This window comes from Tursiops truncatus, chromosome 1 (assembly GCF_011762595.2).
Source record: "Tursiops truncatus isolate mTurTru1 chromosome 1, mTurTru1.mat.Y, whole genome shotgun sequence".
Lineage (NCBI taxonomy): Eukaryota > Metazoa > Chordata > Mammalia > Artiodactyla > Delphinidae > Tursiops > Tursiops truncatus.
The window spans coordinates 49,783,081-49,802,849 of NC_047034.1; the positions used below are offsets into that span (position 1 = coordinate 49,783,081).

General features: G+C 37.7%; 1 protein-coding gene across 7 annotated transcripts in view; it reads right to left on the reverse strand.

Annotated features, from left to right (window-relative positions):
- Nucleotides 1-1,981: 1,981 nt before the first annotated feature.
- Nucleotides 1,982-19,769, reverse strand: part of CEP350 (centrosomal protein 350) — a 139,552-nt gene continuing 121,764 nt past the window's right edge. For 6 of the 7 annotated variants that reach the window (XM_073803734.1, XM_073803741.1, XM_019952653.3 and 3 more), the window contains 2 exons: nucleotides 13,524-13,646; nucleotides 1,982-5,860 (listed from right to left, as the gene is read on the reverse strand). In XM_073803734.1, the coding sequence (XP_073659835.1) occupies nucleotides 5,696-5,860; nucleotides 13,524-13,646 (288 nt within the window). In that variant the 3' untranslated portion in view covers nucleotides 1,982-5,695. The remainder of the gene's footprint in view (nucleotides 5,861-13,523; nucleotides 13,647-19,769) is intronic. The other variant, XR_012331324.1, reaches the window with a different exon arrangement.

A 19,769-nucleotide genomic window follows, 5' to 3' on the forward strand; every position in this document is an offset into this window, starting at 1 on the left:
AGAATGGAACATAAATGTCCACCTCAGATATAAAAATGGACCAACTCACAATGACTCGCCCCCCAAAATGAAAGCCAAAGATAGAACAGTCATGTGACTCCTGTCAGCGAGGGCAGGCCGTGCGACATGGCAAACTGGGCCACATGAAGCAGGCTTAGGCCCAACACAAATGTGGCAAACTGACCACATGGAACCACAAGTCCCCAGTCATGGATCCCAGTGACTCACGCCTGGACACATATTTGTGTGCCATGTAGACTCAGAGACCACTGTTGTAGCTTAAAGAAACAACTTTGCCATATGTTCAGATATCCAAAGAAATTCCCATGTGGTCCAGACACCACATTCACAGCCCCCAAAACACAGTAACGGACGTGCTCCTGTGACATCACTAGAGCTTTCATGCTCCCCATCCCCCCAGACAGATGGGCCCAAAACACACTGAAGTGAGTGGCTCAAACATCTACAACAAAGCCATCAAAACCCCAACTTAATGGTACCCCATTAAGCTTCCAGGCCTTGGATGGACCTGCTGGCCATGGGGGACCGAAGCATTGCAAGGGACCGGATGTTGTGTGCTTTCTCTCCTCTCTTTCTGTAAGGAAACTCAGTACCTTGAGCTTGGGGTGCTGCTGTCTGTTCTCAGTGACCTCGGATTTACGCACTGGTCTCTCCCCTGGGTAGCACTTACCTGCCTTTTAATCTTGGCTCCACAGCCTGGCCACCCAACGAAACAATGCCACACTTCACAGCTTTCTCTGTGGCAGTCGCTGCCTCCAATTTCTGAGCTTTTCTGGGATTTTATAGAGCACTGGCTTGCTTCTCCAGCAGTCACCTCTGTAAGTCTCACCAGTGTTGGTCTCACCATTCCTGGCTCTGCTGTGTCAACCACCATCCTCCCATCTATCAATACTATTTTCATATATTTTGATTCAAGGAAACAGGTACTTGGTCTTTTTTCCAAGATTCAAGCTGTCATTACTATCGTGACTTACCAACAAAAAGTATCTGGCACATTGTGGGCACTCAAATATCTGGTGTTTTTTTTTGTTTTCTTTTTTTCAAATATCTGTTTTATAAGAGTCAGAAGAACTTAGAACTTGCTGCAATACGGGATCTTTTTCTGAGAATTTCTTTAATGTACATGGTTGTGTAGGAGTTAAAGCTGTAAGAGGGATAGCCATCAGGAGGCTACCAGAGGAATTCAGGTGAGATGGTGGTGGTTACATCTAACTTGCTGGACCAGAGATGATTCATAATCCTGAATGGCAACTGTTTCCACCGTGGCAATCCTTTTATTCTTCCAGCTCTAATCTCCAAGCTTATATTTCTAGAAATAAATTATAGCCACACCTCATCAGATGGTTGTTCTTCCTCATCACCCACTTAATTGTGTGACATTTCCACATGTTACTTTGTAAAGGGTGATCAGAATTCAAGTCATTTGGGAGAAAAGACATTTGCCTTGAATTACAGGGGAGAAGTCCATCGATATAGAACACAAAGTTATAATGCAGCAGGGAACTCTTCTCTGACTCACTCCCCTACTCTTGTTGGGTCCTTGTATTAAATATATATTCTCAAACCAGCGTATGCTTCCTTTGCAGGGCTTGCCGCAATTTGGCATACATTGTTTTTGAAATTATTTTTTGATGACTCTCTTTCGTTAGACTTTAAGCTCCCCAAGGTCAGGGATCATGTCTGTCGTCTGCTCTCTCCACTGCACTGGGCACAGTGCTCAGAACACGAAGGTGGGCGCAAGGACTGTTGAAGGAGTGAGTTATGAATGTCAAAGCCCAGGCTGCTCAGATGGACGTGGGGATGGCATTTATGTAAACAGGTCCTACGCGCAGCTCGTCTTTACTCTTTTGCTCGATCATAAGTGCTCTGCCACCCAATAACAGATCAGAAGTGAATTTTATGGAGACTAGCTTTCTAAACTTGGCTCAGAAGGTGAAAAAAATGAACACCTGACATGAAATTAATTTACAAATCAGTTTATTTACACATTTCATCTTTTCTTAAAGTACATTTCAGTTAACAAATCTATTTACACAGGTGTACATGGGAACTCATCCCAGTTATTTTACAGATCATACTTACAAACCACACCCTAAGTCTTCTGTGCAAAGTTGCACTGGATGTGACTGTTGACTGAAAAAGGCCTGATGACCAGGCTATTTACACATACACAGTAAACGGGTTTGTTTTTCATGTCTGCACAATACAGTACACACAGGGAGGCGGGGCCTCCCAGGGAATGCTTTGCAATGTGTTTACCGAGAAGGCTTTGCAAAGTTCAGAAGGAAAAGCTATTAAATATAGATTAATTAAAATGACAGTACCTCCTTTACATCAGTTTACATTTTTTCTTCACATTTTTATAATACAGTTTATTGAATTGCTGCACAACCAGTTTAAGATGATTTGTAAACATGTAAATTTCTACAATTTGCATTAAACATCATTGTAGTTTCTATCATTTGCTCTTTGAATTAATGTTTTATTCACTAGTATTCTTAAGGTAGTAAAAGAAGATGTAAGTTTGAACTTCTTGCAGAAAAGTTATGAGTCTCTAACGCTGTGCGAGTACACACTTTATTCAAGTATTGCAAAAAGCTAAGGCCACTTTTTTTTTCAAGACAAGAAAGTGAACAAAATTGTTTCTATCAATAGGCCACAACACTCTTATGAGCGATGAAATCTCTTTTGAAAGGTAATTTCTCAGAGACCTGTAGTCACAGAAGGAATTTTCCTTTCTTTTACATAAAAGAAACACAAATTACCTTCCTTATTAACTACTTTTGAGCTCTTCCCACTTTTCCCTAGAGTAAAAATTCCTGTTTAGACCTGAAGAGGGAATCTATACCCTGTACTTATTTAACCCAGAGTGAAGTACCCTGGATAGCACAAATTATTTTGGACTCAGAAATAAATCTGAAGCCTATATGTTGGTTTACTGCTAAATTCTGATAGTGCTATTATTCTAAAAGATATTACTGCTGATGCAAAGATCTTTTTCTTAGAGGAATTATGAAGAAAGAGTGAAAGAGGATGGGAATGTGGGGAGAAGGAACAAAGATTACAAAGAGGGAATATTTAGATTCTTGGTTAAGAGGCAGAGCTTGATTAAAAAGATCCCAATATGGAACGAGTGGCTGGGTATCCATGTTTATCATTCCTAATGCTAACAATTAACCCATTTTCAATTATACCCAAATAGTTAAAGCAATAAGAAATCTGCTAATTATAGATTCCTTTGTTTTCTGCTACCAAACTATGGATAATCATTTCTAGCAAAGAGTAAGACTGATCCATTCCTGCCTCTTTTATCTGGAACCCAGGATTCTCAAGACAGTAAAGACAGCTGGAGTATGTTAGGACTGCTACTGCCACATTCTTGGCAGCATTCTTACCAGGGAACTTTAAGTCCAGGTTGCTGATTCCGTGGACTTATATCATTTTTTTCATTTTTGGAATCACAATGTCATAAAGAGTAAAGATAAACATTATTAAAAATTTATTTAGGTCCAAATAATGAGTATGTAGAAAAACAACCTATATTCCTATTATATTATTTTCATATTCATTTATAAAAAATTTACAGCAGCTGTAAAGTTTCAGTATCATAAGGACTATGTAATCCTACAAACAGCCAAAGGATGTAGACAAGATGTTTTTCCGTCTTCCAAATAACACAAACTGAAAAGAAAAGGCTTCGCTTTTCCTTGGCCACATGAAAATAATATCTCCACACTACTGGTTAATAACCCCAAGAAACCCTAGCTTCTCTTAGTCAATTTGCTCATTATGGCTACAAGACTAGAGCTCAACATCAAAAGCCTAGAAGCAATGCTGGCAACATCAATCTGAGCATTTCCCGAGACCCAGTCACAACATTTCAGTGCTTTCCTTATTTGTCAAGAGCTATCATACCAGTCATTGTGCAAAATGCAAGTATTCCAATGATTATTTCAATAAGTTTCTCATAATGACAAGATGGAACCGAAGAGGAATGGAAATGTGCATAGTAAAACACTGGAGACGCAAAGGCAAGTTGGGAGGAAAGAGGCAGAAATGAATGAACATGCACACTTAAAGATTATACCATCTTTGGGGTTTTCCTAACATATTTTGAAGTTATAACATTCCAGGATATTTCTAAGTATGAATCCAGTGGATGTCTTATATCATGCTTCTAATCAGGACCTTCAATATTAAGGCATTTACATTCACGCCTAAGATTATCCACATTCTTCTAGATTACTTGAAGGATAGGACTGATTCAGAGAAACCAGTCAAGAAGGCAGGGTACTGAGGTCCCAGGAGAGCATCACACATGCTCTAACATAGCAGCTGGAGTCTATATATTTTTTTCAGATACAGGTAATAGTTGTGAGAAGCAATGCTGCAAGAGAGGCAGAATTGAATTTTACAGTGTCTTTAAATCATTTTACCCCATTCCTGCTACTGCAGGTGATCTTAGAAGAGCTCATCTTCTTTTTACTGAATTAAACTGCCTTCTTCAATATGTGTATGGGTTTGTTAAAACCGTTAAGTTTCCTGTGCAAAGACTACGAACCATAGAAGCTTCAAGACAGAAGTTTAACTATTACAAGAAGAATCTTTCACTTCTGAATAGGGACATACATTTTCAACTTAATAATTTATCTTAAAATAAATTAAAAAAATGTTCTATAGCGTAAAACAAGCACACAAACAATAGACAATATCTTTTTGTCTTTGGTGCACACACTCATTTCCTAAATCATTCAAGTAACAGCGTCTCTGACTTCTTGGGGAGATATGGGAGCTTAAAGTTTGAAGGCCAAAATGAATTATTTCCACTTCTGCCATGCCTCGATGCCTGAGATGGTCCTGAGGATCTGTGATTCTGGGAGCAGCTGGCAGAGGTTCAGAAGAAGTAAGAAAAGTGCAGGGGTAGACAAGGGGTGGAAGAACCAGCCCTGCACCAGTCCTGTGAGCCCAGTCTTCAGTGGGGGCACTTCTTTGTTTTCATGCTCACAGAGAAAAAACTAAGAATAATGCAAAAGTTTAAAATTCTTTAGATGGTGCTCAGGAAGCAAGGCTACCACTGATGTCTGTTAACTTGACAGTCCACTTGGTGCTGCTCAATTGCAATAATGGAAGAAAATGGTCTTCAAAACAAAATGAAATGAACTCCACAAGGGGAAATAGGCACACATTACTAAACTTGCCTATCTGAAAGTAGTTCAGGGTTTAATACTGTTTAGAGACTATAATGTCCATTTATGACTTTCGTGGTATAAACCAGGATTCCATTTCAAAAATGGTATGATGCACATCTATATACCTCTCTTGCTTGACTTCAGACTCAAGGAAGTGATAGTCTAAGCTAAGAGGTAAGTCTGGTGCTTTCAGCCCTCAACTGAGACCCAGTAGGGATGCTAACAAGAGGTGTAGGATTACACTGTGTGTCAACATCAGACCCTGCCCACCGAAAACAACCAGTTATTCCAGTGGACAGTCTCTAAAGGCTAAGGCTGTAATACCAGATATACCTCATTGTCCCATGAACTCCAAACCAGTAGTCTTTAAGAACAGGTACAAGGTCCAGAAGCACTCTTGCTATGATGGAGATGGGGTGTATATCAGGAAGCAGAAAGGCCCAGGACTCATATTAGCACTCAGTGTTCGATTTATTTGCAAGATGTCACACAAGTAGCATTCTCCCCTGTTTTTCACTGATCTGATTCAGAACATCAACAGTATCTCTGATCAAGGTCTCAAAGATCCCATCAGCTAGCTGCATCTTCACACATAACTCATCCTCATCATAGTTCACCCACTGTGCCTCCTCCTCGTGGAGCTCCTGTACCTAGAATTTAGAAAACAGAAAGGTTAGAAAATCACTGTCACACAAAAGCTAGGAATCAATGATACTCACTAACTTTGCAACCCCACGCGTCGTACTACAACCCAAGGAAATAACTCAGAGAAAAAAAGGTAATTTATATGATGACATCAATAGCTCTTTTAAAGCTGCAAAAAGTTTGAAAAAACTCAACTGTCAAATAAAAACTGGCTTCAAATCTGTCAACCTTGACAATATTCCAGTATTTTTATAGATATTAAGGATTACAAGAACGTTGTCTCTGTCAACATAGGAGAATACGTAGAAGAATGCAAATTTTCAGATATATGGATTTACAATTATAAAATGCATATATCCAAGACAATATTAGGTGTGATTCTGGAGTATGTAAATAAATGAGTAAAATTTCATATTCATTGGAGTTTTTTTTGGCCACGCCGCGTGGCTTGTGGGATCTTAGTTCCCTGGCCAGGGACTGAACCCAGGCCCAGGCCTCAGTAGTGAAAGCGCCAAGTGCTAACCACTGGACCGTGAGGGAATTCCACCCCCCCCCCATTTTTTTTTGGTATTGGAGTATTCTTTAAATGTACTATTGCTTAAGTTTATTTTAAAAGTCACTGTTGTATTATATTTTATATAAAATGCTCTTTTTGCATTTTTGGATTTGGGGATTCCTAAGGTAAACCAAAGGAATCAAATTAGAATGAACTGCCCAAGACGTTTTGCTTGTTTACAATAAATTTTTAAAAACTACTTATAAGAGAAACATGTTAGACTTATTGTATGTAATGATATTGTGAGTGAGATGGAGGCCAGGTGGAGAGAGTAGATTGTAAACCCTGTTTTAGTCACAAATTCAGCAAAGTTAACTGCGGTGTCGAGGGTCTCTAACCAAAAGTCTAACTTGCCAAAAGCCATGTGACAACAAGCTCCTAACTTGCACTTATCACAATTTCCTCTTGAAAAAGGCAGCGGAAGTGAAGAGGGGAACCTGTGCGCTGATTCCTGGCACGAGGAAACGAGAAGACTCTTGGATGAGAGGCCACACCATTCTGGAGTGTGGGAGAGCAGCGCTGCCAGACATGCACCCTTGGCTGGGGTTGACGGGTATGTGGCAAGGCGGCTGCCGCATTCTTTCTCCTTGGTGAGGCTGCTTGAAGCCTATGTAAAATATCCCTTTCTTTGTTCCCTAACGCATGCTCCCTGGACAGAAATACCACCAAAAAGGGTGATATGGTCAAATAAGTTTTAGAAATCTCCCTCTGGGAGTTTCGCAATGTATATCAGTCTATTCTAAACAGAAGTCCACCAGTAGAGGAACTTGATTAATTCAGAGCTTCCTGTATGTATATGGTCAAAGAATCAAATTGTGTGGCTATATAAGAAATATTATTAAGATACAAAGGAACAGGTGTTCTTCTCTTATGAAGGATGCTATAAGCAACAGCCTAATGCAACACTTCTCAACCTGGTGCTGAGGGAGAATCACGTTCTGGAAAAGCTAATAAGTGTGTCCCCTATAAAAGATCTCTTATCTCCCATGAATTTGTTTATCTGTTCAAACAAAGTTGCACACCTTTCCTTTTTCTAAGTTCTCTCAGCCTTTATTATTAAATTTGTTCCTTGAACAATTTCCTATACGATAATAAAATTTAGGAAACACTGTCCTAATGTAATCATTTTTGCCCTTACAGCAGGAACATATGCTCAGGACATTATCCATTATATCTCTCAGTGAAGCCGTGATGAGTCCCCACTGTGCCTCGTCAGTATAGCAAAAGTTTTGCTCCTCTGTAAGAACAGGAATTATTTCCCTCCCAGCCAGTAAGAACATCGTGTTTCCCTTTTTCCTCTAGCCATCAGAAAGCACAAAGTCCAGTTTGCAACCTCAACTGTGGCAACTGAGAGATCTCACAACCTGCAAATATGCCTCCATTTTCTTCTGGTTTGGGGAATCTATTCTATTCAACCACACACTTCCTTTGCTGCTGCTCCTTAATATGTATGTGTGTATGTACGTAAATTAATATGTATTATATATAAATAATTAAATTAAAAAGTCAGTCTAACTTTTTTTTTTTGGACAGGGTATTAGGCTGGTAGAAAAGAGAAAAGTGGTAAATAGAATGTGGCCAAATTTCAGCAAGCATATGTCCTTTCACCATATCCCTGTGAACAAGACGGTGAAATAGAGACAGGTCAGTTAGGTGGATGTGCACTTTTTTGGATTGAAGGACAAGACAACTATCAACCTGGAAGGAAGCTTCTGCCTGGAAGACTCAAGAGCTTTTTCCTCTGTGCTCCCAATCCATTTTGTTCATATTCCATTGTAGTAATTATCCTACAGAATTTTGTATTCTGTGCATCTGTTCTCCTGCTAGGCTGTGGGATTTCTTTTTATTTATAATTTCCCAGTGGCCAGGCCAGTGCAAATAGAAGGTGTTAAATAAATATCTGGCATATCATTTTTTAGTGAGTGTTTTATGGCTGTCTTTGGCTCTGTTGAGTTCATCATTTTTAGCAATGACCTAGATGAAGGCAGGTACCTCAGTTTTAGAGTTGATGTGAAAGTTGGGAAACACAATAGCTATGTTAAAAGAAAGAACCTAAAAATGTGTTGATAAGCTTGGAATGATAGGCCAAATTTAACAAAATGAAGGAATAAAATAAGGTCCTGTACTTGGATCAAAAAAATAACTACAAAAGCACAGGTTGAGATTTGGGTCTTAGAATTTTTCTAAGCTTTTGTGAGCCCCATGAGAATGGTATAGCTAAAAATAAAACGAACATGATTATAAACTGCATTCATCAAAGGATAGTATCTAGAAAAAAGAAGGAGGTTATGTGATTGTACTAATTAAGCAATAACACAAAATATTACAGGCATACCTCGGAGATATTGTGGGTTCACTTCCAGACCAGTGCAATAAAGTGAATATCGCAATAAAGCTAGTCACACAAATTTTTTGGTTTCTCAGTGCATGTGAAAGTTATGTTTACATAATACTGTAGCCTATTAAGTGTGCAACAGCATTATGTGTAAAAATCAATGTACATACCTTAATTAAAAAATACTTTATTGTTAAAAAATCTAACCATTATCTGACAATGTAGGATTGCTACAAACCTTCAATTTGTTAAAACAAACAAACAAACAAAAAAACCCTGCAGTAGCTAGGAAGCACAATAAAGCAAAGTGCAATAAAATGAGGTATGCCTGTATATGGTCAATTCTGAGCAGTGTATTTAAGGAGGGACACTGACAAAGAGCTAAAGCTGATGAGGTTGAAAGGGGCTCAAAAAAACGCTATCAGACAACAGGAGAGAATATCAATGTTTAATAGGGAGAAAAAGACTGAGAAACATTACAGCCGCTTCAAAGGCATGTAGGAAGAATTAAAATTGTTATGTAAAGCCTTAAAGCTGTAAAAGCAAATTATAATTCATTACGTGAAAACCAATTTAGGCTTAATATGAGAAAGAACTTATCAACAGTAAGTAAAAACTCAGGAGCTGTTGAGTACCTTATCAGATCTTAATCTGTAAAGGAGATTTAATCATTAGCTAGGTAGTTTCACTACAGGATTTGTCATTGTAAATGCAATTCTACCTACAGTAGGGAGATTTCCCAGGGCTACTGTATATAAAGGATATACAAAAGTTGGTCTAATTACTTTTACTCATTCCACATCATATATACTTTGAGAATACATCGCTAAAAATAGCCCATATTCTTAGCCAACTTAAGATGTAAATTAATCAATATCTTTGTGAAGTGGTAAGGGGATAGTAAAGGAGAACTAGAGCCAAAAGATTTCTCTTCGTTTTTGGCCAACAGAGGCCTTTAACATCTAAAAAATACATTCTTTGTATTTTACTCACCTCACATAATGCCTAAAGACACACAGACTGATTAAGGACTTTCCTAGTCCAAGCAACAACAGCTAAATTATACATTTCTTAATCTGGAAAAAGCAACTATTATGAAATATTAAATATAATAGGTTATCATGTTAGAATTGTTTTAGAAGGGCAACTGATATTCAGTTTGAGGCCAACCCCTCCACTTGCATGGATTCCATCTGTGTCTATTCAGGAACACTGCTCCAGCAGTTCTCCTTTCTCCTCTGCATCATCACAATTTTTTCCTATCGGCATATCTCTTTCAAGCTAAAAGAGCCCTTCTCTTGTTACCATTTCCCTCCATTTTTCTCTTCACAAAAAAACTCGTTTGAAGTGTCCAATTTTGCTCTCCTTAATTTGTCTTTCATTCTCTCTTGAAACCTACTCAAATCAAGCTTTTACTTTATCCATGCCACAAAAACTACCTGTATTGATGTTAAGATCAACAAAGACCTCCACACTGCCAAATCCAATGGTAAATTCTCAGTCGTTATTTTACTTGACCAATGAGCAGCACTTGACACAGGTGATTCATTCTTCCCCCTTGAAACACTTTCACCTGGCTTCCAGGACCTCACACCCTCCTGGTTCTACCCATCGGCTGCTCCTTAGTCTCTGTTGGTTCCTCCTCACCTTCTTAACTCTCGAAACATTGGAATTTGTCAAGAAGCAGTCCTTGGACCTCCTCTCTCTTGGTCTACACTCTCTTTCTTGGCTTTGACTACCATCTATATGTCACCACTCCCAAATTCACATCTCCAGCCTACGTCTCTTGCCTGAGCTCCAGGCTCATATCTAATAGCCTACTCAGTATCTCCATTTGGATGTTTATTAGACATTTCAAATTTAATACATTCAAAACAGAACTCCTGATGTTCTTTCCAAACCTGCTTCTCTCAGTCTTCCTCAAATCAGCAAAAGGCAATTCCCTTCCTTAGCGACTCACACCAACCCAATGGAGTTATTCTTAATACCTCTCCTTCTCTTATATTCCACATTCGATTTATCAGCAGTTCTGTTGTTCTATTTTGAAAACTGTTCTCACCATCTCCAATACCACCAAACTGGTCTTAGCCACTATTATCACTTGCCTGGATTATGACAATATACTCCTGGCCTCCTTACTCCCACCTTTGCTTCAGTCTATCCTCAACACAGCAGCCAGAGGGGTCCTGTTAAAATGTAAGTCAAATCACCCCAGTATTCCCTTATTCCCTCTCTCTGTATTTATTTTTCTTACTTATCTGTCTCCTTAACTAGAGCAAAAGCTCCTTGAGTTTTGTCTGCTTTGTTACATAATTCTACAATGGACTGCTATATTTCCACAAAAAATAAAATGGAATAAATTTATTTAAAAATGATATAAAGGGCTTCCCTGGTGGCGTGGTGGTTGGGAGTCCGCCTGCCGATGCAGGGGACACAGGTTCGTGCCCCGGTCTGGGAGGACCCCACATGCCGTGGAGCAGCTAGGCCCGTGCACCATGGCCGCTGAGCCTGGGTGTCCGGAGCCTGTGCTCCGCGGCGGGAGAGGCCACAGCAGTGAGAGGCCCGCGTACCGCAAAAAAAATAAATAAATAAAAATGATATAAAATAAAGGAACATTTAAAAATAAGGAAAAACATCCACGTTTAATTAAGCAAAAACAATCAGAATACAAAAGAGACTATGATCCCAAATGTTTAAAAAAAATTCTCAGTATAAAAAGAAACTCTAAGTCTATATATCAAAATAATTAAGAGTTATCTAGGTGATAAGGTTGTCATGATTATTTTCTTTTGACTGATCAGTATTTTAAATTTTCTAAAATGAGCATGATTATTTTATAATAAATATGATTTTTAAAACGTATTTGAAATTTCTATTTTTGAGACCCTTTTCTTTTGTACTAGTGGCAAAATTTTTGTTTTATGTGTCATGAAAATTGTTGTTTTAAATCTCAATCTCTCTAAAATGTACAAGCATTAGAATATCCAAATGCCAGAGGTGGCTAAATCTAATAGTAGGGAGGGTGACCAGTTTATTTAGCATTTCTTGTTAATAATTAACTCAAGTTGCTAACAGTATCATTTCACTAAACATTAAGAAGAGTGAACTCATGAAAAAAGTTACATAGGCCCAGGTATTTCAACTCACTCTCCAGCCACACTGACATTTCAGTTCCATGCTCCTTCCCATTTCAGGACTTCGCACGTGTAGTCTCCTCTCCCTGAATTGCTCTTCTCTCTATCACGGAACTCAGTTAATGCGTATTCATCTTTAAGATCTCAGCTCAGCTGTCACTTCCTCAGGGAAGCCTTTCCTGACCATCCTCATCAGACCAGTTTCCTCCATATGCTTTTACAACAGCTCCCTATTCTTCTATTTTTATCATTTAATTTACAATTACACACTTGTATAAATTATATATTAATGGCTAGCTTCTGCCAGCAAACTGTAAATCCATGAAGGCAGGGTCTATGTCTATTTTGCTTACTATTGTAACATCACTCCTAATTAGCACAATTCTTGACTAAATGCATGCACAGAGATGATTTATAGGGAATATGATCAATTCAACTGATAGTAGGGTAAATGAATGTCTCTTGATGTGCTTTTTTCTTTAATTCCTTAAAAAGTGGAAGAAATAACATCTTGGTAATTAATAATAACTCAAACTCTAAGCTATTGTAGAAATATGAGAGCAAGTTCACCTTGAGAGGCCAAGATCTATGGAGAACTAATTGGTTAAAGTCCTGGCTCTTATTTGATGGGCAAGTTACTTAGTATCTTTGAATCTAAACTTCCTCATTTGTAAAACAGAGTAACATTAGTCCATCCTACCTCATACAACTATTGTGAGGATCAAGTAAGACATGAGAAAGAATGTTTAACAAATGTTTATCTAGTGAAGTTATTACTGAGTAAATGAAGCACTAGAAAGGTACATACTTGGGGAAAACTGATGAATTTAAGCATTACAGTTTTTTTTCATGATATGAATATAAATATAGACAAGATATAAATAAAGTCCAGAGAGAAAATATCTGGAAATAAACCTGAATCAATTAACATCTGAATTTCCTAAGGTCTGCTACTACTTAACATCTTAACATTCTTTTAGGGAAGAAAGAATAAAAGACCTTTTTTCCCCCTTCCTTTTTTCTTTTTTTTGGTGTTGTTGTTTGATAGGCATTTTTCTAATGCTAGAAAATATATTGCAAAATGGAATAAATCCTATTCAGCTGAAGTTCTGAAGGATAATAATGATGATGAAATAACAGCTAATATTTATTGAGTTACGTGCAGGGCACTGTTCTATACACATATATAAATACTAAATTAATTCTCTTAATAATTTTATCAGGTAGGTACTATTATATCATCTTTATTTTGCAGATACGAAAATGCGGCACAAAGAGGTTAATCTGTCCAAGATTACACACCAAGTAAAGTGCCAGAACAGGGATCTAAACTCAGGGAGTCTGGCCCTAGTCTACACTGGTCTCTTCAATTCAGAACCTTAAGTTTGCTTCCACTCAACTTTTTATTTCTCAAGTTCTCCACACCCACAAAAATACTGTTAAGTTAAATATTAATCTACTGAATTCAAAAGAAAGCAATTTCCAAAACTGAGGGGCAGAAAGAAATGCAGCACACGAGGGCTTTAAGAATTTACTGTCATTGACTTAAGATCAATTATATTCCCTTTCCTTTTAAAATCTAACTACATTCTGATTTTGGAAAAGATGGTCAAAATAAAAATAGTTCAGTTATATACACTGACCAGGATATGATCCACTCGGTCTCTTTTCTTTCTTCCAAATTTCATCATTTTCTGCCAATCTGTTTTGTGGTTTGGCTCCTTTTTAAGACTGAACAGCTTGAGTACTTCGGTTGCTATGAAGTTCTGTGAAAATAAGTGAAATGAATGAAACACAAACAACAAAGTTCTTGAGATTTAGTGCTTATAATGCAGTAAAGAGATTTTTGTTAAGAATACAATATTTATAAAAAAATCATACAAACTTTTCCCTTACAATTCCACTTAGCAATCTGAAGAGAAAAGCATTCCCAAATGCTCAGACTTTATTCACGTAAAGAATTTTTGTTTCTACACATTAAAAAAAAAAAAGTAAAACCCATTGATGAATCTACAAAGAAAAATCACTTTAGAATCCCCTCTACCCAAGAACCACCATTAGCTAACTTCAAGCTGGCAAAACTACAAAACAAAGTATAAAATAAATCCCTGAACCTGAAACATGAGTAAAGTACAAGGCTTTGGCTGGGATAGCTTATTTTGAAGCACCAAGATTCGAATACGTTATATTAAAAAATTATTAATCAACACTTCAGTATGAGAAGCATGGTAATTTCACTGCTAACAATATTTGAACTATCACCCTTAAAAAAAACTTTACAAAATGCTATAGCAATATTAAAATTGGAAGGCAGCATCATTGTGTGTTATAATGATGTATGCATTCTCATGAATGCTGGTATATATTATGTACCTTGTCTTATTTCAATGTATTTATTCTTTGTTATTAATAAAATAATGGGTTTTTATGGTTCTTCTATTAAAAAATGTCTTAATAGGGAAAAAACACATTTATGAATCAGAATCATTTGAGAAGATTCTCAAACTACCAATGTCCTCCAAACCACACCACTCCCCACCCACACACACACACACACACACACACACACACACACACACACACACACACACACACTCACGCATTCAAGGATGTATCAACTGCTGAGGGCTGAAAGGAATGAAGTGCACCAGTGTTTTGAAAAAGCTCCTCAGGTGGTTCTGATGCTCCATTCCTCAAAGTTGAAAATCATTTTAAAAGTTGTTTTTTTTAAATCTATCAAGTCAATCTTTGAAAACTTTTTTTTTCCTGCTTACTTTAAGCTAAGCAAGGGTCAGCAAACTTTTTCTGTGAAGGACCAGACTGTAAATATTTCAGGTTTTGTGGGCCATATGGTCTCTATTGCAACTACTCAACTCTGCTGGTGTAGCAGGAAAGCAGCCATGGACAATATATAAGTAACTAGGTGTGGCTACGGTCCAATACAACTTTATTTTTAAAAACATGTGGTGGGCTGGATTTGGCCTGTGGCCTCTAGTTTGCCTACCCTCGATATAAGCATACATTATATCTCATAAATGTCTGCTGGTATTCTGTCAGTACAAAATATTTCTAAAAGCTTTCTATAGTTAATACTGTATTATATATTTCAAAGGTGCTAACAGAGGAGATCTTAAAAGCTCCCACCACAAGAAAAAAAAACAACTGTAACTATCGTATGTGTGGTGATGCATGTTAACCAGACTTACTGTGGTGCTCTATTCACAAAACATACAAAGATGGAATCCTGAAACTAACATGTTACGTGTCAATTATATCTCAAGAAAAAAAAAGACTAAATTGCTTAGACAATGCCTCCCCTCACATTATATACCAGAAAAAATGTATATGTTCCTTTAATGTATTTTGATAGTCCACATATACTACTGCATGATGTAAGAAAATACACCAGTAAGATAAGTAATTGGAGGTATACTCTCTAGGGGAAAAAAAAGCTTCTTATGATCAAGTAAGTTTGAGAATCATAACTCTAGAGTCTTGCTACTAAAAATGATCCTAGGACCAGAAACATCAGCAACACCTGGAAGCTTGATAGAAATGCAGAATTTTCAGTCCTACTTCAGATCTACACAGTAAGGAATCTGCATTTTACCAAAATCCCCAGATGACTCAGATGCACATTAAAGTTTGAGAGGCACTGCAATGAAAATACTACCTTTGCTATATTTTAAAAATAGGTTAACAGGCAGAGAGATTTCCACCAATGTGATTCTTTTTTCTCATTTTTTTTTTTTTTTTGAGGTACGCGGGCCTCTCACCGCTAAGGCCTCTCCCGTCGCGGAGCACAGGCTCCGGACGCGCAGGCTCAGCAGCCATGGCTCACGGGCCCAGCTGCTCCGCGGCAGGTGGGATCTTCCCGGACCAGTGCACAAACCCGTGTCCCCTGTATCGGCAGGCGAACTCTGAACCACTGCGCCACCAGGGAAGCCCTTTTTTTACATCTTTATTGGAGTATAATTGCTTTACAATGGTGTGTTAGTTTCTGCTTTATAACAAAATGAATCAGTTATACATATGCATATGTTACCATATCTCTTCCCTCTTGCGTCTCCCTCCCTCCCACCCCTCTAGGTGGTCACGAAGCACCGAGCTTGTGCTATGCGGCTGCTTCCCACTAGCTATCTATTTTACGTTTGGTAGTGTATATATGTTCATGCCACCCTCTTTGGTATATATACATATATATACACTACGTTTGGTAGTGTATATATGTCCATGCCACTCTCTCGCTTTGTCACAGCTTACCCTTCCCCCTCCCCATATCCTCAAGTCCATTCTCTAGTAGGTCTGTGTCTTTATTCCCATCTTACCCCTAGGTTCTTCATGACATTTTTTTCCCTTAATTCCATATATATGTGTTAGCAAACAGTATTTCTCTTTCTCTTTCTAACTTACTTCACTCTGTATGACAGGCTCTAGGTCCATCCACCTCATTACAAATAGCTCAACTTCATTTCTTTTTATGGCTGAGTAATATTCCATTGTATATATGTGCCACATCATCTTTATCCATTCATCCGATGATGGACACTTAGGTTGTTTCCGTCTCCTGGCTATTGTAAATAGAGCTGCAATGAACATTTTGATAGATGACTCTTCTTGAATTCTGGTTTTCTCAGGGTATATGCCCAGTAATGGGATTGCTGGGTCATATGGTAGTTCTATTTTTAGTTTTTTAAGGAACCTCCATACTGTTCTCCATAGTGGCTGTACCAATTCACATTCCCACCAGCAGTGCAAGAGTGTTCCCTTTTCTCCACACCCTCTCCAGCATTTATTGTTTCTAGATTTTTTGATGATGGCCATTCTGACTGGTGTAAGATGATACTTCATTGTAGTTTTGATTTGCATTTCTCTAATGACTAATGATGTTGAGCATTCTTTCATGTGTTTGTTGGCAGTCTGTATATCTTCTTTGGAGAAATGTCTATTTAGGTCTTCTGCCCATTTTGGGATTGGGTTGTTTGTTTTTTGTTATTGAGCTGAATGAGCTGCTTGTAAATTTTGGAGATTAATCCTTTGTCAGTTGCTTCATTTGCAAATATTTTCTCCCATTCTGAGGGTTGTCTTTTGGTCTTGTTTATGGTTTCCTTTGCTGTGCAAAAGCTTTGAAGTTTCATTAGGTCCCATTTGTTTATTTTTGTTTTTATTTCCATTTCTCTAGGAGGTGGGTCAAAAAGGATCTTGCTGTGATTTATGTCATACAGTGTTCTGCCTATGTTTTCCTCTAAGAGTTTGATAGTTTCTGGCCTTACATTTAGGTCTTTAATCATTTTGAGCTTATTTTTGTGTATGGTGTTAGGGAGTGATCTAATCTCATACTTTTACATGTACCTGTCCAGTTTTCCCAGTACCACTTATTGAAAAGGCTGTCCTTGTTCCACTGTATATTCCTGCCTCCTTTATCAAAGATAAGGTGACCATAGGTGCGTGGGTTTATCTCTGGGCTTTCTATCCTGTTCCATTGATCTATATTTCTGTTTTTGTGCCAGTACCATACTGTCTTGATTACTGTAGCTTTGTTGTATAGTCTGAAGTCAGGGAGCCTGATTCCTCTAGCTCTGTTTTTCAGTCTCAAGATTGTTTTGGCTATTCGGGGTCTTTTGTGTTTCCATACAAATTGTGAAATTTTTTGTTTTACTTCTGTGAAAAATGCCAGTGGTAGTTTGATAGGGATTACACTGAATCTGTAGATTGCTTTGGGTAGTAGAGTCATTTTCACAGTGTAGATTCTTCCAATCCAAGGACATGGTATATCTCTCCATCTATTTGTATCATCCTTAATTTCTTTCATCAGTGTCTTATAATTTTCTGCATACAGGTCTTTTGTCTCCTTAGGTAGGTTTATTACGAGATATTTTATTCTTTTTGTTGCAACGGTAAATGGGAGTGTTTTCTTGATTTCACTTTCAGATTTCTCATCATTAGTGTATAGAAATGCCAGAGATTTCTGTGCATTAATTTTGTATCTGCTACTTTACCAAATTCATTGATTAGCTCTAGTAGGTTTCTGGTAGCATCTTTAGGATTCTTTATGTATAGCATCATGTCATCTGCAAACAGTGACAGCTTCACTTCTTCTTTTCCGATTTGGATTCCTTTTATTTCCTTTTCTTCTCTGATTGCTGTGGCTAAAACTTCCGAAACTATGTTGAATAAGAGTGGTGAGAGTGGGCAACCTTGTCTTGCTCCTGATCTTAGTGGAAATGCTTTCAGTTTTTCACCATTGAGGACGATGTTGGCTGTGGGTTTGTCATATATGGCCTTTATTATGTTGAGGAAAGTTCCCTCTATGCCTACTTTCTGGAGGGTTTTTATCATAAATGGGTGTTGAATTTTGTCAAAAGCTTTCTCTGCATCTATTGAGATGACCATATGGTTTTTCTCCTTCAATTTGTTAATATGGTGTATCACACTGATTGATTTGCATATATTGAAGAATCCTTGCATTCCTGGAATAAACCTCACTTGATCATGGTGTATGATCCTTTTAATGTGCTGCTGGATTCTGTTTGCTAGTATTCTGTAGAGGATTTTTGCATCTATGTTCATCAGTGATATTGGCCTGTAGTTTTCTTTCTTTGTGACATCCTTATCTGGTTTTGGTATCAAGGTGATGGTGGCCTCGTAGAATGAGTTTGGGAATGTTCCTCCCTCTGCTATATTTTGGAAGAGTTTGAGAAGGATAGGTGATAGCTCTTCTCTAAATGTTTGATAGAATTCGCCTGTGAAGCCATCTGGTCCTGGGCTTTTGTTTGTTGGAAGATTTTTAATCACAGTTTCAATTTCAGTGCTTGTGATTGGTCTGTTCATATTTTCTATTTCTTCCTGATTCAGCCTTGGCACGTTGTGCATTTCTAACAATTTGTCCATTTCTTCCAGGTTGTCCATTTTATTGGCATAGAGTTGCTTGTAGTAATCCCTCATGATCTTTTGTATTTCTGCAGTGTCAGCTGTTACTTCTCCTTTTTCATTTCTAATTCTATTGAGTCTTCTCCCTTTTCTTGATGAGTCTGGCTAATGGTTTATCAATTTTGTTTATCTTCTGAAAGAACCAGCTTTTAGTTTTATTGATCTTTGCTATCGTTTCCTTCATTTCTTTTTCATTTATTTCTGATCTGACCTTTATGATTTCTTTCCTTCTGCTAACTTTGGGGGTTTTTTGTTCTTTTTTCTCTAATTGCTTTGGGTGTAAGGTTAGGTTGTTTATTTGAGAGGTTTCTTGTTTCTTGAGGTAGGATTGTATTTCTATAAACTTCCCTCTTAGAACTGCTTTTGCTACATCCCATAGGTTTTGGGTCGTCATGTATCCATTGTCATTTGTTTCTATGTATTTTTTGATTTCCTCTTTGATTTCTTCAGTGATCACTTCGTTATTAAGTAGTGTATTGCTTAGCCTCCATGTGTTTGTATTTTTTACAGGTCTTTTCCTGTAATTGGTATCTAGTCTCACAGCATTGTGGTCGGAAAAGATACCTGATACAATTTCAATTTTCTTAAATTTACCAAGGCTTGATTTGTGACCCAAGATATGATCTATCCTGGAGAATGTTCCATGAGCACTTGAGAAAAATGTGTATTCTGTTGTTTTTGGATGGAATGTCCTATAAATGTCAATTAAGTCCATCTTGTTTAATGTATCATTTAAAGCTTGTGTTTCCTTATTTATTTTCATTTTGGATGATCTGTCCATTGGTGAAAGTGGGGTGTTAAAGTCCCCTACTATGAGTGTGTTACTGTCAATTTCCTCTTTTATGGCTATTAGTATTTGCCTTATGTATTGAGGTGCTCCTATGTTGGGTGCATACATATTTACAATTGTTATATCTTCTTCTTGGATCAATCCCTTGATCATTATGTAGTGTCCTTTT